The sequence below is a fragment of the Aulostomus chinensis genome, chromosome 7 (genome assembly GCF_037954235.1).
Source record: "Aulostomus chinensis isolate RoL2024-O1b breed Wild chromosome 7, RoL_Achi_v1.0, whole genome shotgun sequence".
In the NCBI taxonomy this organism is placed as follows: Eukaryota; Metazoa; Chordata; class Actinopteri; order Syngnathiformes; family Aulostomidae; genus Aulostomus; species Aulostomus chinensis.
Genome location: NC_141326.1, coordinates 4,238,914 through 4,253,155, shown reverse-complemented (window position 1 = coordinate 4,253,155; position 14,242 = coordinate 4,238,914). Strand labels below are relative to the sequence as shown.

General features: G+C 41.3%; 1 protein-coding gene across 1 annotated transcript in view; it reads left to right on the top strand.

Annotated features, from left to right (window-relative positions):
- The window catches only part of cdh13 (cadherin 13, H-cadherin (heart)), a 467,163-nt gene that overhangs the window by 433,821 nt on the left and 19,100 nt on the right, over window positions 1-14,242 (top strand). Inside the window, exon 12 of the mRNA XM_086208214.1 lies at window positions 13,245-13,478. Coding sequence (XP_086064340.1) covers window positions 13,245-13,478 — 234 coding nt within the window. The remainder of the gene's footprint in view (window positions 1-13,244; window positions 13,479-14,242) is intronic.

Sequence of the window (14,242 nt, the reverse complement as noted above, 5' to 3'; positions counted from 1 at the left end):
TCTGAAAAGGTCATTTGACAGTCTGCTGAACACCACAGGGAAATTGTCCAGGCCTGACTGGGGGAGTGAGGGGCAAGTGCATGGCAGAGATTAGGGCACTGAGGAGGGAGTGTGTGATAAGGTCTGATGTTACTGAACAGGTTAGCAGCCAGCAGGCAGGATCATGAATGCTGGTATTTAGCTGGCAGAAGCCATGACAGATAATGTCTTAATCAAGATGAGTTGTCCCAGGAAGTCACTCTGATGATCCGTCCTGACTCATAAGGCACATATGTGGAAACTCTTGTGTGAATTAGTAATGTCTGAACAGGGCTTTACTATCTTTCAAGGTGTGATTAATTTTGCTGTGTTGCAGTACAAATCGGCCCATTAGGCCACCCGAGCTTGAGTGCTTTGAATATTAGGAGTTAAACAGACTGACTAATTAAAACTTTTTTCATTTTGATCTGGCAGCTTATTACTGAACAATCCCTCGGCTGTGTTTTTTTTCTTTCTTTTTATTTTTTCCACCAGCAGACCAAAACAAGAAATCTCCCAAGGAAAGCAATTTCCATGTTAAATGAGTCTGGACAAGGGCCTGCAGTGTAAGCCCACTTTAAGCTGTATCAATACCCTCCTTCTCCAATCACTTGCTTTTATAGCAAGCAACTGATAACCCTAAACTCTATCCTGATTGTAATTTGCCAGACTTGCTGTGATGCACCTGTCCCCAGCACTGCGTCTCTCCCCAAAGTCATCTCTCTTAATGACATGTGCCTACTGTAATTGGCTCTGGCTGGTTTCATTTACTGCTCTGATTAGCCAATCAGATAAGCAGGGTGTCATGTGATGATGTTTGCTTAGACCCAGCAGACACAGATAGGGGATGATACAGAATGAAGTGGGTTATCTGGAGCGAGTTTAAACAAGCTCTGGTTCTCAGCAAACATCCAGGGAGGAGATGGGAAACAAACTATTGGAGACACCTGCTATCCTTCTGAAATACAGTCACAGAAAACTGAAGCGGAAAATATGGCTCAGATCCGCTTTAAGTCCTCTCACAATCCAGGGAGTATCAGTCGCATCTGTGGTAGCACCATCAGTGTTTGTGTATTGTTTGAGTTGTGACTGAGAATTTTTTTTCTTTTTTAATAAACGTGCTCCTCGTTATTTTGTCCTGTTGTTTCCCATGAAAGGTGTATCAAGACGGCTTCTCAAGAATTTGTTTTGAACGCTCATATGGAATTTCACGTCTTAAAATGGGTGCACAAGAGAAAAGCAATATACTCTTTTATACAATGTTCAAGCTTGGAAAATTGTGGCTTACAGGGTTTTCATTTACAAATATCTTCTTGGATATGTTGGATGACTGTGTTTTCCTATAATATCTGGAGTATGGCTGTTTGATGCTTAAAAGGAAGGAGGAGTTTCACAAGCACACTGGACGTCACGGAGATTTCTTTCAGGAGGGAATGGAATTTCAATGTATTAATCTATTCATGAAGTGAGGTGTTAGGTCTGGACAATTTTGAAAATATCAAATTGTGATGACTTTGACTGGAAACAACAATGACTGAACAACTAACATCAACAGCAACAATTTTAGAAGGAATAATACTTATTGTGTCTCTTTCACATTTTAATTTAAAAACATAACTTAGACAATATTAATGGGATTTTAGCAATGAACCAGACTAAGTCCATAGAATCAGCATCTGCATCTCTGCAGCACCGCAATACTTCAATTAGAAAGGTGTTTTGACACACTTTTAGCCTTTAGCAATTATAGTACCCACGACTGTGATTTGCATATTACACTAGACCATATTCTGATTTCCATATTTTGAAATTTTGATACATTATTCAGCCCTAGGCATCACCCATATCTGTCTTTGTGTGTGTGTGTGTGTGTGTGTGTGTGTGTGTGTGTGTGTGTGTGTGTGTGTGTGTGTGTGTGTGTTTGTCTCCTTGGTGGTTTTGTGATGCAGGTGCTATCATAGTTTACATGGTTTATTTTTTTTTTTTACATTAATTCTTTTACTGGCTTTTGCTGCAGCAGCCAACATAACTGGTTGCCTAGACTTCATGATATGAGGGGGGCACAGCAGCAGCTGTTTTTCTTTAAACTACCTCTCAGGAAATATTTTTATACCACTTTTATGCAGTGCATCGATTATTATAATGAACGCACTGCACCCTCTGAAACTTGTTCCGTTATCGTGGTCTGACACATGGATCTGATGCGTCACAGCACACAAAATGTTACACGCTACCCTCCGAGACTGTCTAGGTTTGCCATTGAGTTGCAGCTCCAAGAGGAATCAGAGAAGGACAAAATTGTTTGGAACACATGGCAGGTGGTGTTGATGATCTTTAGATCCTAAATAGTAGGAAATAGATAATAAGTTGGGATATTTATTCTCAGTCATTTCAGAGGGATTTGTATAAACTCCCTCCTTTTTCATTGGGAGACACTGATTGGAGTCATTTAATGTAGTAGAATATTTCTGATATGTCATGCCATAATATTATGATTTCTAAAATAACTCCATCATGGAGCTCTCATCAGCCCCCTCAGTTTAGCCTTCATATATATGCTCTTGTTCCCATTTCCCGTTCTTGCCCCTCCCATTTGCGAGGCATGTCACTGGGTGCCTCTGGTCTGCTGCTGTTATTTCATTTCCTTCATCATCCACTTCAGTGTGACAGAGGGAAATAATCCCAGTAATAACGGCACTGAAAGTCATCCTCCACTGATTGTTTGTGTCAAAGCTCTCCTGGCATTTATTGGTTATTCTGATGAGAAAGAGAGATGTTTCAGTTGTAGTATTGTCACTGGTGACTTACTCTACAAGTGCTTTTTGGGGGGGTTTCTTAGATAATTGACTGGTCACTAAAGTGCACTTGCCAAAGTTATTTCAGTTGAGGGAAAATAGATCAAACGTAGGGCCTGTCCATGATCACAATGGTTGTATTTTTTTCCTTCCCCTTCAGATTTGAAGTGGTTCCTGCATTCATATCCCCTCTACTAAAAGCAATTTATCCTGAAGGGACACATTAGATCTCTGATTTCATACATACCACATCAACATATTGGTATATTTCAGACCGCTGTGCACCACAATGTTACCTTTTATTCTTTTTTTTTTACAACTATAAAAAGGAAAGTCATACAATATCAAGAGTTAAATGAATAACACAGCAAAAAGAGAGCCAAAACCTTTGGTAGTAAAAAGTGTTTTGAGAATAGAACAAGGGATAAAGGGAGAAAGCAAGGAAGAAAGAAAGACATCTCAATTGGTAGCCTGTTGCTGTGGGTTACCCCTGACAGTCCAGGAGTCTATCAGTCCGCTTGCTGCTCTCCTCTGGAGGTGGGCCGTGGGGAAAAAACAAGGTGTCATGAGTCAGAGCTGAGGGCAAAACCCAACGCTGAATGTAAGAGTTGATGAAGTCCATCTTTGCAGAGACTCTCAGCTTACGTCTTTGTTGCATCCATCTGGCAAACATAGGCACAAAATCTGTCTTGGAAACATATAGAGTTTAAAAAAATTCCTTGAACTTGTTTGAGCCATCACTACGATGTGTTTCCAGTCGAAGTCTGTTCACCAGCAGGCCTCATGCAAACTGTAGTTCAAACTGAATGGGGTTGACATTCAGCTATATCCTTGTATAATATATGACTTTATAATGGAATAACAAGGAATGCTTGCTGTTGTGTTTTAATAATCTGATGTAAATGAGAATATTCATGAAGTCTGCATTCAGTTTTGGTGAACCGGATGCCAGGGCTCTGAGAATGTACACGCTCACTCACTAGCCTAGCTCGCTGGGATCATGAGGGTAGCAGAGTAAGAGGCTTATATATTTTATATTTTCTTTTTTTATATATATATTTTTGACCACAATTTCACTTCATCAAGATTTGATTGAACAAGCAATCACAAAAGAGGGAAGATGAAAAAAACCGTGACGTTAAGATCAGGTTTTCAGTCTATGCTTTGATGGCTTGTTACAAAAAGGGTGCAGGGGACATCTTAGCTGGAAATGAGTTTTATATAATTTTAAAGGTCTTGATGAGGTCTATCAAACAATAAGGAAATACTAGTACTTTAAACAAAGGTATATTTGATGTTTTGGCTAGAATGTAAATGTTTGTGGGTTTGTTTTTTTTAAATTATCTTTTACCATATGAATTCCTTGAATCAGGATCACTGTAAAAGTGTGGATTGTTTTGAATAACATAGATGATGCAAACAGTGGCTAAACAAACTGTGAGGGCAATGGAAAAACATCAGCACTTTCACTGATGCACACCAAAGAGGAAGAGTTCAGCCCAACAAGGGCTGAGAGTCTGCGTGTGCGTGAGAGAAGGAGGGAGAGTACTTGTCGAACGCCACTTCCAATGGTTAAAAAAAGCCTCAAAGGGCGGTAACATCGGAGCTTATCAGCGCTCCACCAATCACAGTCACTGTGCACTTGACCTCTCTAACTCTTTTGAAGAGATCACACAGGTCGTTGCTTCTTGGACGCTCAACATCCACTCACTCCTGCTGCATGTGTGGTAAATGTATTTGTGTGTCTCTGCCTCTGTGTAATCGGTGCATTGCAGAGCTGGTCTGGGACCAGGTAATTCTCATCTGCATTATCTCATCAGTTCAGCCTCTGGATGAAAATCTGATTGTAGATCAGTTTTTGTTACACTCTACCAAATGGGAAATCAATGGACTGGACACTGCTAGAAAGCAGTAATATTGTTAGGGTTAATACAGTAGGGGCTGGATATTGTGGGGATTTGTCCCCACCGTCCCTACCCATTGCTATGCCCTTGGCTGGGACAATGTATCAAATGCAGCAATGCTTGATGCTGCCATTTTCACCTGTGTTTTAGTCTGCCCTCTGAAAAGACCAGCACATGTAGGTATTAAAGGACATCCGAACTCTATCTGCAACAGTAATGATGGGTGTGATGTCTTGAGAGGTCAGGATATCTTTTCCTGAGGCCATGTATAAGTGAGTGTGAGAAAAAAAGAGAGGCAAAAAGCTGTCCTTCAACTTAAAATCACTGAGACGTCCTCAAATACCACAGGGTGGGAAAAAAACAAACAACTCAAAACAGGCTACTAACTCAAAGTTATCTTTCTCTCTTTTTTAGTTAATTGAAACTCTTTCTCTCTCAGTATCTTCCTCTATGTCTCTCTCTGTCAGTGTCTCTTCTGTCTCCTCTAGTTCACCTAGCAGGGCAATCATTGGCACAGCCTGCACTATTCTGGCTGCACTGATTAAGCCGCTCCACTGTGTTGAATTTGTAGTTGTTTTTTTTTTATTTTGAGGCCATGATGGATTGTAGTCCTTGATGCAATCACCAAAAGGGGACATACCCCCTTTCAATGACACGGCCTGACATGACATCACACAATATAGTAATGATGAAGTCCAATGAATCACTGTGATTGAGCTACAGAGCCCTGACCTGGTCATAGAGAGACAAACAAACGGAGCTGAAGGTGGCGCTCGCAAGGTGGAAGCTGACGTCCCATAAAGTCAGAAGGCAGAGCACAAGCTGATCGCTGCTCTGAACTGATAGATTTCTAGATGATTTTTCAATGTGCCGCAAGTGTCAGGTGAATCGAAGGTGGAAGCAAATTTAGCATTCTTGCAATCTGAGTATGGCCAGACTGATGTAGCTTCAGTGAGATATCATCTGTTTCCAGTCTGGATGTGATTGAATCGTGTTGAGGTTTATCACTGGCCTAAATGTCTCTATAGAGTTTCAATGAGATGTAAATAGGAGATGTCGGGATGTGAGCGCCTGCTGGCGGGACAGCTAAGCTAACTAGCAAGCCACACCACTCACCACTCACCATCTGTGACCACTCACAATCAACCAACCATAGCCAACAGCTTCACTTAAAGTCAGCAAACTGTAAGCCTTAGGTTGAAGCATTATTATTATTGTAAATATAACTTAAATACCCACCTACATGTAATGTTGTAGTTGATAAAATGAAAAGGTTTTGACGGGCTCTACACCACAGTCTACTCCAGCAGCATGTCCCCTCCCACTGTGCTCAGACTATTTTAATCAAAACATAAACTCACGTCATGTTGTTAAAGGAGTACAGTAGTTCTGTTTTTTTGAAGTCAAATCTTGTTTGCTACTTGCCAGTTATGGTGCTGATTGGCGGAGATCTTGTGCAGAACAATCCAGTGGTGTCGCTTGCAATAGCTCTGGAAAGTCAAGTCAAGTCAGTTTTATTTGTATAGCGCCAAATCACAACAAAAGTTCTCTCTTGACTCTATACAAGTAGAGCAGGTCCAGTACCACTCTCCTTCAATGAATCTACACCCAACAATTCTCCATCAGCAGCACATCCTGAAACAGCGGCGAAGAAAATCTTCCTTTTAACAGTCAGGAACGTCAAGCAGACCCAGGTTCAATGGGGACGTTCTTCTGCTTTGACCTGCTGGAGGGAGAGAGAGAGCAGGAGAGCAGGGTAGAGACAAAGAGATAATGGAGGACAACAGATATACAGAAGGAAAAAGAAGGACCGAGATAAAGAGAGAGAGAAAGGGAAGAGACTGATGGACAGATGGGGACGTGAGCAGGTGGAGCTACGGGTGGCAGCTTGAGTCTCTTCAGGCTCTCAGAACCTCAAGTAACCCTGCATCCTGGGAGCGAAGGGTTCTAGCTGGATAATAATAGACTATGAGCTCTGTCAAATATGAAGGTGACTGATTGTTGAGGACTTTGTATGTTAGAATTTTTTAATTCTATTCTGAATTTGACAGGGAGCCATGCAAAGAAGCCACTACAGGAGAGACATGGTCTCTGCTACCAGTTCTAGTCAACACGCAGGCAGCAGCATTTTGGACCAGCTGGAGAGTCTTTAGGGACTTACTGGTGCTGCCTGATAGGAGGGAATTGCAGTAATCCAGCCTGGAAGTGACAAAGGCATGGACTAGTTTTTCTGCATCCTTTTGAGACAGGATGTGTCTGATATTAGGGATGTTACGTAAATGAAAGAAAGCAGTCCTAGAAATTTGCTTAATGTGGGAGTTAAAGGACAGATCCTGATCAAAGAGAACTCCAAGGTTCCTTACGGTAGTGCTGGGGGCCAGGGTGATGCCATCAAGGGTACCTATCTCATTAGATAGGGTGTTTCTAAGGTGTTCTGGGCCCAGGACAATAACCTCAGTTTTATCAGAGTTTGATAAAAGGAAATTATGGGTCATCCATGTTTTTATGTCCTAACGACAGGCCTCCAGTATCGTCAGCTGATTTGTTTCATGAGGATAATTTGATAAGTACAGCGGGGTATCATCTGTATAACAGTGAAAATTAATTGAGTGTTTCCTTATTATGTGATCTAGTGGAAACAGATACAGAGTGAAGAGGACTGGTCCAAGCACAGAGCCTTGTGGAACACCATAAGTGACTGCAGTGGTTTCAGAGGGATTATCATCAGTCAGTAAAAACTGAGATCGATCTAGTAAATATGACCTAAACCAGTTTAGTGCAGTTCCTTTAGTGCCAATGACATGTTCCAGTCTCTGTAGAAGGATATGATGGTCAATGGTATCACAACCTACACTAAGAGACCAGTCCCTCATCTGATGCTAGTAGGAGGTCATTGGTAACTTTGTCTAGTGCTGTTTCTGTGCTATGATGAACCCTGAAACCTGACTGGAAATCCTCTAATAGGCTGTTGCTATGGAGAAAGTCACAGAGCTGTTCAGCAACTGCTTTCTCCAGAATTTTGGAGAGAAAAAGAAGATTTGATATTGGTCTGTAGTTGGCCAAAACTTCTGGATCCAGGTTTGGGTTTTTTGTGTGTGTTTTTTTTAGAAGGGGTTTAATTCCTGCTACTTTAACGGACTGTGGGACATAACCAGATAACAGCGACACATTGATCGTATCTAAGAAAGAGGGGTAGAGAGTCTTTGAGCAGCTTAGTTGGGATGGGGTCTAGGAGACAGGTGGAGGTTTGGAGGATGAAATTATTGTACTAAGCTCATGAAGGCAAATGGGAGAAAACTATCAAAGTGTATGTCTGGTCCTGCAGCTGCCTCTAAGGTTTCTGAGGCTATAGGTGCCATGTTGTCATCAGATGGCAGGAGGAGAAGAATTTTCTCTCTAATTAGTAGAATTTTGTCATTGAAGAAGTCCATGAAATCTTTGCTACCCAGGGAAACAGGAATACTTGGCTCTCTGTCATTCTGGCTACAGTTCTGAAGAGAGACCTGGGGTTGGTCTTGTGTTCCTCGATTAGTGCCGAGTAGTCGGCTGCTCTAGTTTTACGAAGGGCTTTCTTCGAGAAAGTTGGACAAAAACCACATTGACTGGGCTCACGCTGACGCTATACATAATGTCTCTGGGCGGGTTGAAATGCATCTTAAATTTATTTCAGAGATTATATCGGTGTTAACGTTTTCTCGCGCGTGTGAGTGAAGCACTGCTGAGTTGATGCCTTGATCCAGGGTATGAAATTAGGAAAATATTTTGGGGGCAATTTTGGCCCCCACGGTCTAAAAAATGGGGGCATTATAAAATGATAGGGTGAAAAACCATGAAAAAAAAGTTGTCATTCGAGCTTGATAAATTTTAGGGTCCGACCGATAACTTGGCCAGCTGATTTAATCTGCCGATTATAGCCATTAGAGCATAATCAGTAATTGGCCAACTTTTGGCCAATTGAAACCAATTTCAACATATAATTTTCAGTAATAAAATGCTGTTAATTTGGAGTTTTTCTTAGATGATGTCCAATTAGGATAACACTTCGTTGCAGTCGAGTTTCCAGTTCAAAATTGTTGCATCTCTTTGTTGACGTGTTTGCAGGAGTTTTGGGAGGATCTGGTGGAGGAACTGTGACTGATTCAGTTTGGTGGGTGGGTGGTTTACTGGCTTAAACAAGTAGCATCCATGATCTTGCGCAGCACGGCAGCTTCCGGTAGGAGATTTAGTGAGGAGCGTTGTATGTGTGTGATAAGGGGCACACATCCTCGGGTTCACGTAATCAGCGCAACCTTGTTAATAACACCTGGAGAATAATGAGTTGCTGGCAAAAAAAACTTTGGCACAATTTTGGCACCTGGAACATAATTTTTGGGGGCATTCTTGGCTAAACTGCGGGCCAAGTGGCCTGTGGCCCTCGATAATTTCCAACACTGCCTTGATCTACTTTACAGGCACAGCTCCTTCTAATATTGCCATGGGACTTTCATGGAGACAATTAAGTTCATTTGACTCGTTAATTAGTGTAATTCTCACTCTGAAATTAATTTACTTGAATCAATCTTAAATTGTGTTCCTTTGAACAGCTGAAATGATCAGTGAAAATAAAACATCATTATCGCATTTGTACAAAACCCTGTTGACTTGAATTAATGGGATTCATGGGAGTTTTAAAAAACATCTCACTTCTTTTCCACAGCCTAATTAAAACTAAATAAAGGAGTCTGCAGAGTTAAACAGTGAAGGGGTCTAAACTTGAGTCTTTTTAACCGGCTAACATGCTGCAACGTGTCAGAGCTTCAAATGATTGGATAACTTTAAATATGATGAACCTAATTTTCAGGGTGAGCCGTTGCTGAGAAGAGAGGAACTATCTTCTCCTGTAACCATGCTGCACTTAAAAAATGAATATAGTGTTTTACATGAAGTGGTTTAATTAAGTCATGAAAATAATTGTTTCTTCATTCTAAAAAAGTACAGAGCAAAAGCAAAAATAGCAAGTAGCCAATCTCAGTGGCAGAATACCACAGAATAAAGTAGTTTCATCAAAAAAACAACGCCAGACACTCTGCAAAGTGGTTGTTCCTGACTGATGTGATACCGTGCAGCAACAGAAGTGAATGATTTTTCCATACTGTTTTTGTGTTTATCCATTCTTGTGTCTGCCCATACACACATATGAATTTTTCATTCAGTGTGTCTGGAATGCCGTGAGGGAATTTCTTGCTCTTGGATTCAAGGATGACCTTGAATTTGGTGGTCAAAGGTCACTCTAACCTCATAATAACACCCTATCTTCTTTAAGAGATTTTTTTTTCTTTTTTCAAATAAGTGCAACACTGTCCGGTGACGCTGTGGCAGTTGCTACCGCACAGTGTCACCGGACATTTTGACATGAGGATGAATACATTTTTGACCGCTAGAAATACGCTTTTAAGGTCTCATCACCTTACACTACCTTACTTTTTACATAATATATTAGGTTTATATTCTTTTCATTGCCAAACAGGTTTTAGTGATGGAAGCTGCCATGGTCCATGAATTACCTGTCTTCTTTGAGAATGTGTAGTGTGTTTAATCGCAAGTTTTGTGACAAAGCGGTGTGAAGCAGAGGCCAACAGATAAGCTCTGTTGCTGCTGAAGCAGGCAGATGATGACACATGCATGATGCAAGGGAGATAAGCCCTAGGAGAGGGGATAAATTGCATGATTGGGTGTGGGACATGGACATTTAGGAAGACAAACAGCTTCCTTTAAAGCTATCCAAGCACAGAGATGGCCTCTCTCTCAACAAATAGGCAGAAATTTGCGTCTTCTCACTGACATGAGAAGCGGGCCCCATCTTCAGTCTCTTGTCTCCAGTGATAAGAGATTATCTACAGTCTCGCCTGAAGTTCCGCTGTCTTTGATTTTTTTAATATGTTTTCTCTTTGCTTTAAGTAATTCTTCTCTGCACTTGATCTGTTGCTGATATTGTCAGAGTCATAGTCCTAGTATATGAAACTTTTGCTTCCTGTTTAGTTCTGTTCCTTCCATATATATCCAAAAGCAGCAGACCCCAGGGAAAGAGAATATTTCATTTTCATTGTGCAGCAGAAGTGCTCTCAGTTACCTCTGTTCAACACTCGGTAGTTGTAGGTATGATTTCTAGTGTCTGTGATGGCTCGGCAGTCTGTTATAAAGTAATCTATAATACATGCACAACAAAATACAAATGCAACACAGTTCAAGTAAAAGATCAAGACTTCTTTCATGCCTGCAAAAGGTTTCTTTCTCACAAATTCATTTAATTTAGGTTGGCAATTAAACAGCAGGGTCATTATACAGATTATAGAGGTGTACCATGGACTGCTCACAATAGAAGGACACTGTCAAATTGCCAGTTTTAACCCACCACAACATAGTGTCAAGTTTTGAGGGAGTGTGTATTTGGCATGCTGACTGCAGGAATGTTCATTTGTCAGTTGGACGTTTATCCAACCAGCCCTACAACTTCAGGTCATGTGCAACCAAGCCAGCCAAGGAAGCCGACATCCAGGTTCCTCACCTGTGAAATGGTTTGAGACAAGGCAGTTGTTGCTCAGCTGGCGTCAGCACCAGACATGTCACCCACTGAGCATGTTGGGGCGCTGTGGTTCAGCAGTTCCTGCCAATATCCAGCATCATGTCACCACCACTGTAGTGGAGTAGACTAATATACCACAGGCCATAATCAACATCATGATCAACTCTGACAGAGATTTGATGGACTGTGTGAAGCCACTGAAAGTGTAGTTATGCTCTCATGTAAGCGTAGATGTCCCCACATGAAGAAAACTATAATACCCAACAGTCCTCTGCAATCCATCAATTATTCCTCATATGACTGCTCGTCTGTCTAAAAATGTTATGCTGATACACATCAGTGTTAAGAGGAACTTTAAATGAAGACAAGATCAGGTTGACATGTCCACTCACTTGCCATTTTATCAGGTCCACTTTGTTAAAACTCACTGGTATATTGTAACAATCTTCCCTTGACGAGGATCATTGTTTTTGTTGAATCTGCTTCCTCTGAAGGAGCAGCCAATCTCAGATGTGTGAACTACACACACACACACACACACACACACACACACACACACACACACACACACACTTAAACATGTCTGACCTACACATACAACCCCTCAGAGGTGTCAACTACCTAAACACACCCTCAGACATTCAGACATGTACCCTGCATCAGATGCAGCGTTCTCTGGTCTTTTGCTGTCTTTGTAGTCCCTGAAACAAACTATATGAGTACTATAACAGCATTAGGAGAAAGCCACACTTGATCAGTGTCAGGACTTTTAGAACGCTAAAGCGGTGTTTATTTTTCCACATCCATTATATAAAAAAACACATGTAAAATATAGATACGTATGAAGCACGTATTATACATCATACAATGCTGTGATGACTCTTGTAGTTTTTACGGCACACCCATTTTCAAAGAGAATATATTTAGCCTTTGAACACATGATTGCTGCTGTTTTAAGATAACTGTAGAACAAGCAAGATTTTCATTTCATGGAAATCTATCTATCTATCCATCTATCTATCTTTCTATCTCTTCATTTATTTTTCATCCATATCATCTTGAAAGGATCTTTGTGTTTATTGCGACCTGCTGATTCAGTCAGCCTATTAAGGAGATGGCGTATTCACCTCATCTGCATGACGTGTTGCTTTTCATTTGAAATACTAATATATTCAGAGAGTCATGCCCCATTTTTTTATGTTTGTCCTAAAAATAGTTTTCACTTTATCAGAATTTCTAGGCAAAAAACATTTCCGTGTGTGTGTGTGTGTGTGTGTGTGTGTGTGTGTGTGTGTGTGTGTGTGTGTGTGCAGCATCTCTAATGTCACCTGCATTACTTGACATTTATTTCATACACCCATCTACTCGCTGCACCCCTCTCCTTCCCCTTACCTGAAGTTGGAGGAGGAGACCCATTTCCAATTACAGATCTTGTCTTTAGGTGTTAATTGCCGACTGACCTCCGGAGCTGTTTCGGATGCTATGTGGACATTTTAATAATCTCTAATCGTGGTGAAACAGAGAGCAGTAATGGAGAAAAGCAAGCCTCTTTTAAACCCAGCATCCCCCAATTAAGTGAAGTCTCATACAAACACAGAAGCCTGCCATCAAAACGCTCTCCTGCAAAATATGAGCTTCTGTGATTCAAGCTCCCCCGGCACTGCAGTGATGCAAGGCTTCGTTCTGTTCGGGTTAAATCGGGTCACAGGAGTGAAAAGATCAGGGTGGATCTTACAAAGTTTACTTGCAATCATGTTTTTAAGAACCACTTGTAACACTCTGCACTTGGATTCCAGCTGGAAGCATTTTTAACTTGCAGAATTAAAACTGGTTAATTACCTGACGTAAGAAGAAGACGCTACTTACTGTGAAAAGATAGCAGATCTTTAAACTTCACCTCCTCATGCATCAACGCAGGCAAAGCAGACGTGATTTTTTTCCTGAGACGTGTCGTTATGTTTGCAGGTAGCCCTCCAGCCACAGGAACTGGAACCTTGGTTATCCACCTTGAAGACTACAACGACAACGCCCCATATGTGGTTCCATCAGTGGCACGAGTGTGTGAGGACGCCCACGACATGAATGTGGCAATCGTTGGTGGGCGGGACAAGGATCTGCCACCTAATGCTGCGCCCTTCAAGATAGAGCTGGGAAAACAGCCTGGCCTGGATAAAACATGGAACGTGACCAGGGTCAACTGTGAGTATTAGAATTAGATTTTCTGATGAGTTTTTTATTTGTCCTGTCATACCAGGCTTTTTTTTTCCATCAGCAATTAAGTAAAAAGTTCAATTCAGTCTTTTAAATGTACGAGTACGAAAAAGCTGCCAAACGAAACAAAGAAAAAAAATTATCGAAAGAGGGGTTGGGGGTTCGTGGGTGTAGACAGACAACTAAGACATGGATTTAGGGTTGCATGGCCGACAGCACTGTCTGTGTGTGTTTGAGTGACAGAACAGAGCTCAAACCTGCCCACAGGTATTACCTGTGACTGACAGCAGGAGAAGGAAGCACCGACACTCCTCAATCATCGCCGCTGTAGGAGACAGATAGGGCCGGCAGAGGAGGAGTCCACTCCTACTGACATTGTGTGTGTGTGTGTGTGTGTGTGTGTGTGTGTGTGTGTGTGTGTGTGCATGTTTGTGTCTAAGTGTGAAGGCAAACACACATATCTCAAAATAACGTTAAAAGTCGTGAGTTGCTATTTGACATCTAATTGTATTTTTTTCCCACTTTTCCGTTTGTGAAAAATGTTTCAAAATTTTCACCCCTTTGTTCAATTTTTTGTTCACTGGGTAGTTTGATTTGTACTGTGACCTACCAGGCTAGCTACTTCCCCTTTTTCAGGCTATATGTTAAGTAAATCAAACCAAAAGGCTGTCAATGCCTTCAAGTAAATAAAATATCTGAAAAAATGAGTGAGAGAGCCATTGGTCATATATGCACTTTATACGTCACCCACA